Consider the following 12,062-nt stretch of genomic DNA (forward strand, 5'->3'; position numbering starts at 1 on the left):
GAGAATGTGCGGGGCATGATTTTATTTATAGACTTCCTAGCTAATATATTACTGAAGCTGACATCCTTATGCCTATCAAAACTTAAGTTTCAAAGGGCAGTCCCACAAAGAGCATAATGCACTTGTCAAGCCTGGATGTGAGCAGGGCACAAAATGTTTTGGCTGAGTTCGACCTATCCAGATAAGGTTGCAGTTGGCATATCAGCCAAAGAATGCACCCCTAGCTACCAGCACCACCTGAGCATACATAGGTCACACCAAGTCCAGGAGTGCTTCCGAACTGTGTACCCAGTCTTTCAGGGGAGCGCCACCCCATTGAGAACCAGCTCCAAACCTCCTTCCAGAGCAGTCAGTCTCCCATCCCACAGGACCTCTGTATTTCTTTGATTCAGCCTCAGATGGCTAGACCTCCTCCTTCCCAGTTGACAAACTAAGGAACCTCTCTTGGATTGGAAGATGGAAAAGAGTGATAGAGTTGAGTGTCACCAACATACAGCATGCAGCAGACACAATCCAGGCATGACAAAATGGCAGATCCTTCCTCTGTGGGCGCAATATAGATGTGCCTCATACCTCCTTATGGTATGGATGGAAGCGGGGAGTCTGGGGAGCATATTCTGCACTGCAGGTTGATTATCTCCCCGCTGGTGACTGGGCAATGAAGACAGGATTTTCCATGGCATGGCTAAAGGCTGGGCAAGATGGTCTGGAGCAGTAGGAAGCAATTACCATCCCGCTGAGCCGAACCCTAATCCCCTCAAACAGCACGAGGGGCTGGCAAGCCAAACACGCCTCAATCAGGTTAAAGTGTGAAGTTGGGATTAGCCAAGAGAATGAGAGCCTCATAATACCATTGCACCCCCTGCTTGCACCAGGCTCAGCCTGGCCCATAGGGCAGGAGATTAAGTGCTTGGCTTGTCTGCCTGAGTGGGCTCCCCACTGGGAAAGCTGTGTCCTATGGATGTCAGACAGTTTGGCTTTAGTCACTTGCTGAGTGCTGGCCAGGATCTCGCACTGGGAGGCCTCGCTTGCTCCCACAATCGAGGCACCAATCCCAGCGAGGCATGTCCAAGGCACACAGGGGAGGAGGGATGGCTGAGGCAAAGACAAAAGAGAGGGTGCAATGTTGAGGGTGCAGGCTAGCCGGGAAAACTCTCTCGGTGTCATGATTTGTTTGGTGATGGGATGCGACCACAACTGAAACTGGAAATTGGGTCAGATTGCCCTGGAGAGGCTGGTGGTCATGCCTGTTTTAAAGGAGTCATTGGGTGAAAGAGATGAGCTAACCTTTTCTAAATTAAATGCAGAGGTAATTAAAGGAAATCAGCATGTTTTCTGGTCAAAGTGGTTTAAGTCTTTGCACATCACGTTGTATCAGGAAATATAAACAATAAGGGTGACTTGGGGGTCTGTTGGAATTATTTGCAGTAGAATGGAAGAGATGTCTTGGAACACCCTTGTCCAAACTGAGCATTCCCAACACATGTGGAAACCCACCCACCCCTGTTTATTGCCTATTTAACATTGAGCAGTAAAAAGTAATGTAAGCACTTTAGTTCTAGGAACCTCATATTCTATTTGTGTTGCTATTAAAGGGCATTTAGTTCAAAGTCAGATGAAGAGCCTGGGAGATATTTGCTCTGCTCTGTAGTCCTACCAGAATTTGCATTGCTTGAAACATACTTTGTTATAAGCATACTGGTTATGGGGTCCCCTAGTTTTCACTCACTAAGAGATGATCCTTCATTCCGTAATAAGGCTGCTTTTCTTGGGGGTCTCAATTTATCTGACTCAGCATAAATGGATGGCAGGATGGTGCAAGTATTGGTCAAAACGTTCCTCTAAAGCTAGACAAAGCTGTTGCTACAAGCTGTCATTCATCAAGACTGGAGCAATTTGTGTCTAGGAAACTGGCAGCTTAATGTTCCTTGGAGTTACTGTGACACTGAATGAAAACAGGTCCATACATGTACAAGAGGGAGAGAACAGGGTGATTTTCTCCATTATTTCCACTCACCTCTAGGGCAGCTGCCTCCCTGAAGAGAGGAGTGTGAATATGAACTCTCCAAAGGCAGGGAGGGTGGAAGGTTACATTACTCCAAACTATGCTCTGGCTCAACATCTGTGCAGCAGGTTGCTAGTCCTATTGATTGGGGACAAACCAGACCATGGAGACGAAAAGAACCAAAAGTGAATAAAAATAGTGATAGAATCGGTCACTGTGAAAAGCTGGTGGACTCCAACCAAGTCATTTGTGGTAACAATGTTATAGAAAGATTTGAAGTTCCTAATAATCTCTAATATTCCCAGATTTTTAATTCTGAGGATGAAGCGATTGGAACTCCTACTTTCAGAAGAACTATGGTTTTAAAAACTTTCAATACGACACAGAATGTTGAGTTGTCTAGAACTCTGAAAGTCCTCATTAGATGGGAATGTTATTTGTGCTTTGGCATTTTCGCAAGGGCCTGGTTGTTCTAACGGTTTTGTGATCATGCACTCTTTCAGAGGAGAAATGTTGGCTCCCTGTTCCCAAAGGTTCTTTCCTTGGATTTTCAAGTGCCTCTGGCCAAATGCACCCAATGGATGTTTTATAGGATTGTGTGAATGGGGTCCAGTTCATATACAATGCTAATTCATGATTTATTAGACAACATGGTTTATTAAGCCATGGCTTAGTGTTATGTGTGAACCTAGTCCAGCTGCTTCATTGATGGTTTAAGGTCACTTGTTAACCAAGATTTGTAGTTTTAATCTTAGTTAAATTTACCTTAGTTAAAATTACCCACAGCTTAGTCCTGTATGTGAACTTAGACCTCTGTCTTAAATATGGTCAAGGATCTATTGTGTCCCAAAAGCTACAGATCTGCTGTTGAAAAGTGGCAAAAAAATTGAAACTGCTGTTAAGGGTCAATTGCTCTTGCTGATGCTTTTAACCATTCTGTGGCATAATAAGCTAAGGCTTAAGTGAAAGCCTGACAGGCACCACAGCTTTAACTATGGTTTGTTTTTGTTTTTTAACTATGGTTAGTGTTAAACATCACATGTGAACGAGACCTATGAGACCCTAGAAACAATTCCCCTTAGGGAATAAGGTTAGCAAACACTTCTCACTAGCTAGTTGTCAAAAATTGCCATTAAGGTCATGGTGATCCTGGAAGAAATTGAGAAAAGTAATAGTGGAGCCTGGATTTTCTTTTCTTTTTTAAATTGCCTAGGTAAATAGATCTATATATCAAAGGCACATGGTGTGGTGGGGCTGTGATGCTCACCTCCCAACAGCTGAATTGTTGTTGCTGCTTACCAGGTGGTGTGGTCCAAACCCTAGATTGGCTCCAAAGCAGTAGCACCAGGTTGGTTCTGCTGATGTGATTGCACCATGTCAGCCTCCTCACTGCCTCACCCCTCCCAGTTGGCAGCAGCAATTGAACTGTTGGAAGGCCCCACCATGGTCTCTGCTGCTGCTGCTGCTACATAGAGATTGGTGAGGGATCCCATCACATGAAAACCCTAGTGCTATTTTTAGCACCTCCTAATAGTAAATTGCCTCTTTATAGCATACACCATTCACATGTGGAATAAACTGAATGAATAGATAAATAAATGTGTCAATCTTTGGAAGTGTTTTGGTCGCCCCCAAGATTCACATGTTACCAGGAAGTTGTCAAGCCTCTGATAACCCCACAGTGCCTGGGTTAGAGAGATGTTTCAGAGATGAATTGGAGTGGAATACGAAGATGAACATATTCTCAGCTCTAAGCCTTTTCATCTCATGCTCCTTAGAAAAGGAGTACAGTCATTAATTTTTTTTTAAAAAAATGGATGTACCGTGCTATATTACAAGCAAAAAAACACACCTTGTTTTGATGAATTGGAAGAGCCGCAAAAAGATTCCATTGAGCACATGGATTGATAATATGGACAGATTAGCTACATATGAACGAATTGTATGTCGACGCAAATTAAGAATGGATAAATATGAAGAAATCTGGAATGAATATTTAAGCGATAAGGTGGATAGTGGGGGGAAGTGGGGGGCGGAGAGAGAGTTGGGAAAATATTGTTAAAAGGGGGCAGTCATAGGTATATCAGTGTATTTAAATCTGAATTGTCAAATTGTGCTATTATTGTTATTATGGTTTTTGTTGTAGTGTTTTTTGCGGTTGTTGCTTGTATCAAAAAAATGATTAAATAATTTTTTTAAAAAAATACCTCGTGTTGCATTTGCTTCAGGTTGAGTGTTTTCAGGTTGCGTCCCGCGGCGACCCAGAAGTACCGGAAAGGGTTACTTCTGGGTTTCGCCACTTGCGCATGCGCAGACACTCAAAATGACGTCACGTGCATGCGCAGATGCAGCAAATCACGACCTGCACACGTGCAGACGCGGGTTGCATTCTGCTCGGGTTGCGAACGGGGCTCCAGAACGGATCCTGTTCACAACCAGAGGTACCACTGTAGTGGGATCTTGGGGTGTGGACCAGAGGGAGGGAGGCTGAAGAAAGTTGCTTCCAAAATGCGTCCTCTGAGAGAAACATGTCCCCGTGGGCAAAAGGTGCACAGCCGCTGCCAGTAGTGACATGAGGGTCCAATCTAAAGGAGTGTTGGACACTCACTATAAACAGTGGAGGCTTTTTAATGATGCCACTTAGCTGGAGAGGTTGGTTGTTAGCAGAAGTGTGGAGAAGAAACCAGGATGTCATGCACACTTCCTTTCCTCAATGCTATGTGCGAAGTCTGAGGAGCTGCTGTTCTGTCTCAAAGGTAACAGACTGAAGAGGTGACATCAGTCGGCAATGAAAGAGCTTCTGCTGCCCTCTCCTGGTTAGGATTGAGCTGTACTGTGGCAATCCTACTTTCTTCCTGCTCTTAGATTGCAGTTCTTATTTTCAAAAAAGGTTTGCAGGGGTGGTGGAGCAGGCTGTATGTTTGTGTCCACAATAGCATGTGTGCACATGTGTGTGTGTTAGTCTCATGATACAGAAACTTATCAGAAGGCACCTCACTGATAAGCATCAGCCATTATAGGCTTGCACGAAACAATTTGGAAGTCAGGAAATGGCAGCAAGGCAATTATAAACCATCACAGCTTGTGCTCTTTTAAGATAAGATAAGACTGCGGTGTGACTCACCTTGTTTCTTGCATGCAGATGCCAGAGACTGGAATATGCATTTTCATTGTCCATTAGGTCACCTCCTTTGCTATTTTTAAAATGGACTGTTCATGTTTGTTTTCCTATTTTTAAAATGGACTGACTGGGTTGCTTTTGTACCTTGCCATAAATCAGGTGGACAGTGGATGTTTGAAAACGTGCATTCTTATTTAAATTGCTTAAGGTATTCAAACCACCATCAGTCGTCTCATCTTGCTGTCATGACAGAAGTGGCATGAGATGAACCATTCATTATATGAACGGGGCACATAATACAATGCTGTTTGCTGTGCCAGTGTCCTGGGGGGTGTTTGGTGAAAAGAGCAGCATTTCGGGCCACGCACAGCACCTCTTCAGTGCCAGAGCTCACTCTGGTGCATATAAAACAATAAGGATGGCCATGCATCTGAGCATGTGCAGAACATTTCTTCATTGCTGCTTAGTATTCCCCTGCTAGTCCTCATAACCTGATGCCTCACTACCTTGCCAACCCCCCATACTTCATTGTCTCTCCACTGACAGATGGCTCTCTTAAAATTATCATCTGCAGGGACTTGAGTGAGAACCTCCTTCTGGCTGTTCCCAGGAAGGCGTTTCGTGGAGCTACTGATCTCAAGAACCTGTGAGTGACCTGGCCCAGCAGGGCAGCGGATAGGGAAGCACAGCATGCCACATTGCCCTGGAGAGATTGGCATTATGTTTCATGCATGCACATATTGAGGTCATAGGGCTAGCAACTGTGTAGAGGAAGATCTCAAAAATTCCTTCTACAACAGCAAATACTAATAGGATAACAGCAGTGGGAACGTGTCCCACAGATATAATGAAGTGCCTGTTGTGCCCCAAACCGTATTTCCCACCCACCCATACCTATCCTTCTCCACCTCTTGGCTACTTGCAGTTCTCCAGTGCTTCTTATGCATACCACAAAGTCCTCCAGCATTTCTTCTCCTTTCACTGAGTGCAGCAGATTGGTCTTTGTGTCGAGCATCCTAGGTATTGGTCTGCCAGCACAGCTATTGAGAACAGGTATATTAATCTCCTCTTTCATCACTCAGACAACTGGACAAGAACCACATCAGCTGCATTGAGGAAGGGGCCTTCCGTGCTCTCCGTGGCCTGGAAGTTTTGTAAGTGTCTCTGGGGGGGGGGCTCTGTAGAAGGTTTGTCCCATCAGGCTGGATGGAGAGCCTGCCTAGAGAAGCATGACTGTGGTAGAATTCAGCTCAGTTGATGGGAGGGTGGTCTGGAAGCATCCTGGGGTTAGGGCTAACTCTTCACAAGAAACAGTGCCCATCCCTAAATTTGGGCAAAGAGTCTGTTTTTCTATATAGCTTTATCACTGGTGTTCGATTTGCAGGCTCAGGTGGCCATAGCCTTATCCCCTTCAAGTCCCACTCCACTCCTGGCCACATCAGAAATGTTTTTAACTTAAGAGTGTATATCCTGAGATTCCCACCCATGCTGGTAACATACAGGGTGCAGGTAGCATTCCATCTCCCCAGAAGGATGGAGGTCTTTTGGTATTACACCGATTCTGTATCAGTTGCAGTGCTTCCCAGCAGAACTGAAAGTGCTATTTTCCACCTTTAGAGCCCTCATTGGTTTGGGGCTAAGTTATTAGAAGGAGAAGCTGTGCCTGTATGAACCTACCTTTGCTTTAAGGTGGATATCAGAAGCCCTGCTTGTTGGCCTGCATTTGAGATCATTTAGATTGGTGGGAACCAGGAACCAGAGCCTTCTCAGTGGTGGCCCCTACTCTGTGGGATACCCTCCCTAGAGAAGTGTTCACTTTAGCTTCAGTATTTAATTTGTTTTGAACTGTTTTTAATGTTGAATTTTAAATTGTTTTCAAAGGGCGGGTGATAAATCAATACAACAACAATAGTAATAATAATTAGTAATAATCGTCCTATTATATTACTATGCAATTGTGCATAGGATTGTAGCTTAAGAGGGTTTTTTTAAATCCCAGTGGTGAAAACAAAGCAAAACAAATAACATTATACCTGGGCTGGTTTCAAAAGTGGTCAAGTGACAACCCAAAGCCCAGTAGCTCCCCTTGTGCAAACCACTGGAGCCTGGTCCTGATCTTACTAATGTCAGCAGGGCCTTCCTCCCAAGCTTGAGGGGAGTGTTGGGTCAGATGAAGGGATTGCATGCAACCCCAGGGAAGCTGATCTATTAGTCAATGTAACTTTTCTTGCTAAGATGAGCCCTAAAATTCGCCTGTTGCTCTGTCATTCTAAGATCCTCTGTTGTAGGGCTGTGTTAGAACTGGCCCTTGCTTCTCCCATGCTGAAAGTGATTTTGAAAATAAGATGTGCTGTCAATCTGAGAAGTGTCACATGCCACTCTGTGAGCGTTGTTTGTTTGTGTGTACACTGCACACACAGCCAGATGAAAGGACAAGATGTTTCTCTCCAGCGTTCACTGATGCTCTTCCTCTTCCTCCTTCCTGCAGGACTTTGAACAACAACAACATCAGCACCATCCCCATCTCCAGCTTCAACCATATGCCCAAACTGCGCACCTTGTGAGCACATGATGAAGCAGCCCAAGGGCGGAGGGATTGGGGGTGGGGTGGAAGACCGCAGACTGGACATTTCATAAAGCATGGTGGGCTGGGAGCTACCAGTCCATACAAGGAATCCTGGGGGCAACTTTTCAGTTTTAGGTCCTGCAGATCTCCCGTCTTGGCACTGATGTTTTCATAGTAGGTAATGCCTAACCCTGTGCCCAGGATCCCAAGAACTTGGGACCCTACGAAGATGTGGGATGCTGCCCCCCAATGGCAGAAAGAGCCACAGCTCTGTTCATGGAGTTGTTGGCTCCTTTAATGACAAGGTGTATCATGGGACAGAAAGGGGTGGCATTAATGTGGACACTGGGTGAGAGCAATCCAGTCCATGGAATGCAGAGTAAAAAAAGAGGTAAAGGTAAAGGACCCCTGACAGTTAAGTCCAGTCGCGAACAACTCTGGGGTTGTGGCGCTCATCTTGCTTTACTGGCCAAGGGAGCTGGCATTTGTCCATAGACAGTTTTTTCGGGTCATGTGGCCAGCATGACTAAGCCGCTTCTGGCGAAACCAGAGCAGTGCACGGAAATGCCGTTAACTTTCCCACCGGAGCGGTACCTATTTATCTACTTGCACTTTGACATGCTTTCGAACTGCTAGGTTGGCAGGAGCAGGGATCGAGCAACTGGAGCTCTCCCCGTCGCAGGGATTCGAACCGCCAACCTTCTGATCGGCAAGCCCAAGGCTCAGTGGTTTACACCACAGCGCCACCCGCATCCCAGAATGCAGAGTACTAAGGCCCAAATCCCACAGCTTCAGATCCCTATTGGACTGGACTCTCCTTCCCAGGAAATGTCCCCACATTTTCATTCCAGCTCTGTAAACCCAAGTCTGTCTCTCTAGAAATGTCTTTACCTACAGTATCTATGCAGGTGTCTCAAGAGGTAGCTGTGGAAAGAAAGTGAATGATGTTTCTTCCCCTGCCCCATCCTTTCCTCCCCTGGGTCCCTACAGCCGCTTGCACTCCAACCAGCTCTTCTGCGATTGCCATTTGGGTTGGCTTTCCCAGTGGCTGCGCCAGCGCCCCACAATTGGGCTCTTCACACAGTGTGCCGGCCCTGCTGCCCTCCGTGGCCTCAACGTTGCAGAGATTCAGAAGAATGAATTCAGCTGTTCAGGTCAGTGGCATCTATGGGGTTCCAGAGAGCTTTGCAGACCCCCAAAATCACCAGAGAGAGGCCCCTTCTGCCCTCAGATTCAAGGCATATCAGCCCTGGAACCAAAGAGTTAGTGAAACCCACCACAGGAGACCATTGGTCTCTCAAATTAACACAGACCCTCTTACCATGACACGTTAGTTTCAGGAGCTCTTGTGTCTCGTGTGCAGGCCATGGTGGTTGCATGACTGCAGCTTGGGCTGCAGAAATTCTTTTAAAAGCATCGTCTCCTTTTATCCTGCATTTTTCTATTTCTGACAGTGTGAAGCTATCAAACCATTAGTGCTGGCAGCTGCCATCTTGAAAGATGCCCGCTTGCTCCCTGTGCTCTTTATGTAGTTTTCCTCCTCAGCGTTGTGAAATGGTGCACCATGCTGCCCTTTCTATCTCATGCTCATTTGTGCACTTGCCCTCCCCTGTCCATTTCTTGTCTCTGCTGATTTGAGCTATCAACCTGTGTAGCAGTTCTGCAAATGTATATGCCTGCATATGTATTCATCTCTACATGTAAACATCTGTGGAGAGGGGCTGAGAGGAGGGTGTGCTAGTGGCCCAAAGGCTTTCTAGCTGCCCTGAAGAAAGAACACATTCCAAAACCCCAACAGACCACAAGCAAAGAACAGGTAGGCAGGGCTAGGGGTGCCCTGCAGTGCCGTGGGTTGCAAGCCCTATGCAAAGAGGATGCACTAAGCTTCTGCATTCTTCTCTGCAGGCCAGATGGATGCTACCAGGACCCAAATCTGCAGCTTTTCATCAGGTTCCTGTCCCGCCATGTGCACCTGCAGCAATGGCATTGTGGACTGTCGTGGCAAGGGGCTGACAGCCATCCCTGCCAACTTGCCTGAGACCATGACTGAGATGTGAGTGGATACTAGGAACATGGTGGGTAGGTAGGGGATGGTGGGACCTGAGCACTAGCACCCTTCCTAATCACATCTACTCTGCTTGGGTGCTCCTGTCTCCTTTGGCTAGTATTGATTCAGCTGGTATTGGAACAGAGAATATATTGTTGCCTAAGGAGCACCATAGGGCAATTCTCAACTGTGACCTTATGTCAGGGGTGGGGAACCTCTGGCCCATGGACCAGATTTGGCCTGCCAGGCCATTTCACTCAAGCCATATGCATGATGTGTGGACAGGGCATGGCTGAAAGGGGCTTTCCAAACACCCCACAATCAGCCAGTTGCCATGTGTCTGGGAAACGAAGCACAAAGCACTTTGAGAGGCATGTGTCCAGCATTTCCCAAGCACCAAGCATGTGACTAGCAAAGCACTCTGCACAGTGCTTTCCCAAACATCTGGCAATCACCTGGTTTGCTGGGCGTTTGGGAAGTGCTGTACAAAGCTTTGACAGGTGTCGATCACCTGATGCCATTATGTGTCAGGTGACTGGCATATGGGTGGCCCTACTGACTGTTGAAGTTGGCCCACAAGGGTAGGGGGAGAGAAAGATGTGGTCCACTGGTCCATAAAGCTTCACCACTCCTCCCTTATGCAGAGATGACTCTAGTTTTTGCCAGTCCCTTTTGTGGCTAAAAGCTGTACCAGGATCAGAGATTTCTGCTTCCAGAGAACTGGGGGAGATGTGTCAAAGTGAACTATCCAGGAATACAGCTGTCTGCCTACTCTTGGGGACTACCTCCTGCCTGATCTCTGTGGCATCCTTGTTGGAAGAGATGGCACTTCAGTTGCTCCCATGGTGCAGTCAAGCTGATTTGCTTCCTTGTGTTCTGTTTCCCATGCAGACGCTTAGAACTGAATGGCATCAAGTCTATCCCACCTGGAGCCTTCTCATCATATAAGAAGCTACGAAGGATGTGAGTGTCTTCAGCCAGAGTGAACAGTGCTGGGCTTGATGGACAAATAGTCTGTGCAGGCCTAAGGCAATACCTTCTGTCCAGATGTGATATGGGCAGAGGGGAAGCAGGTGTTGCATTGCAAGGTGTGCTCGAGGGAGCACAGAGCTGTATTGGCTGATGTGCACCTCCATCTCAGTCCTGCTAAGGAACAGGAGTGAAGCCTTTATTATACTCTGTAAAGAACACAAGGTGGGAGAGGCACCTTCAGAAAAGGAAGGAGCTGTGACTACATGCGTAGGAGTGTTAACTTTGTCTTTGCCTTTCAGAGACCTGAGCAACAACCAGATCTTGGAGATTGCGCCTGATGCCTTCCAAGGCCTGCGCTCACTCAACTCTCTGTGAGTAGCCTCAGTGGGAGCAAGCATGGTAGACATTAGTCTAGGTGGGGAAGTGAAATGCTGCTTGCATGCAGCATGAGAATATTCTCTAGCACTCTACCACTGGCTATGCGCTGTGGTTTCCTGAATATGCCAATTCCAACTCACAGCCCCCTTGGCCAACATATTGCTTGGCCTTTCTAATTCCCAGTTGCTGCCGATAATGTTAGCATGTGAGTTGCCCCACCCACCACACTCCCCCACCACCCACTGCACCAGCAAGTTAATGTGGCTCCATTCCAAAGAGCAATCTGTGTCATGGTTGTCTCTTGAAATGCAATTTTGCAGGCACAGCTCCAGATGGTGAGTGTTTGCATGAAGCAGCTCTCCATGGTCCTATGGCGCTTTCAGCCACACCATTTCAACCCTTCTCTTTCAAAGGTTTACAATGGAATGAGCAAAACTGCTGCAACCTTGCGGGGAGCCACTTGACCATAGCTGTCAACTTTTCCCTTTTCTTGCAAGGAATCCTATTCGGAATAAGGGAATTTCCCTTTTAAAAAGGGAAACGTTGACAGCTATGCACTTGACACAGGCAGCTTGCCATGATGGAGCTGCGCCTACCTAGCTGTTTCAAGTGGCTGCATATGGCCATTTGCATATACGAACTGGGCCTCAGTGGGGACTTAAATCACATTTGAATCCAGATTCCCTGATGCTGGCATCATAAGCCAGCTGGCACCTCACAGTCTCATTATAGTTACGTCCGCTATGTATGAAGGGTGAGGGTATGAAGGGTGAGCCTGGGTTTAGTTGTTCAAGATGGCCTCTTTCCTCAAGATACATCAGGACTTAACCACCGAGAGATGCTACTAATTCAAGCACTGGTTTTCTTTCTTTTCCAGAGTCTTGTACGGGAACAAGATCACAGAGCTGCCCAAAGGGGTATTCGGGGGCTTGTATGCACTGCAACTACTGTAAGCACAAGTGAGAGGGATAGC

At 46.7% G+C, this 12,062-nt stretch overlaps 1 protein-coding gene across 1 annotated transcript in view; it reads left to right on the top strand.

Moving 5' to 3' along the window:
- The window catches only part of SLIT1 (slit guidance ligand 1), a 119,579-nt gene that overhangs the window by 78,210 nt on the left and 29,307 nt on the right, over positions 1 to 12,062 (top strand). Inside the window, exons 5-12 of the mRNA XM_028730533.2 lie at positions 5,701 to 5,772; positions 6,209 to 6,280; positions 7,615 to 7,686; positions 8,683 to 8,846; positions 9,598 to 9,745; positions 10,631 to 10,702; positions 11,011 to 11,082; positions 11,967 to 12,038. Of these exons, the coding sequence (XP_028586366.2) occupies positions 5,701 to 5,772; positions 6,209 to 6,280; positions 7,615 to 7,686; positions 8,683 to 8,846; positions 9,598 to 9,745; positions 10,631 to 10,702; positions 11,011 to 11,082; positions 11,967 to 12,038 (744 nt within the window). The remainder of the gene's footprint in view (positions 1 to 5,700; positions 5,773 to 6,208; positions 6,281 to 7,614; positions 7,687 to 8,682; positions 8,847 to 9,597; positions 9,746 to 10,630; positions 10,703 to 11,010; positions 11,083 to 11,966; positions 12,039 to 12,062) is intronic.

The sequence above is a fragment of the Podarcis muralis genome, chromosome 6, assembly GCF_964188315.1.
Source record: "Podarcis muralis chromosome 6, rPodMur119.hap1.1, whole genome shotgun sequence".
Classification (NCBI taxonomy): Eukaryota; Metazoa; Chordata; class Lepidosauria; order Squamata; family Lacertidae; genus Podarcis; species Podarcis muralis.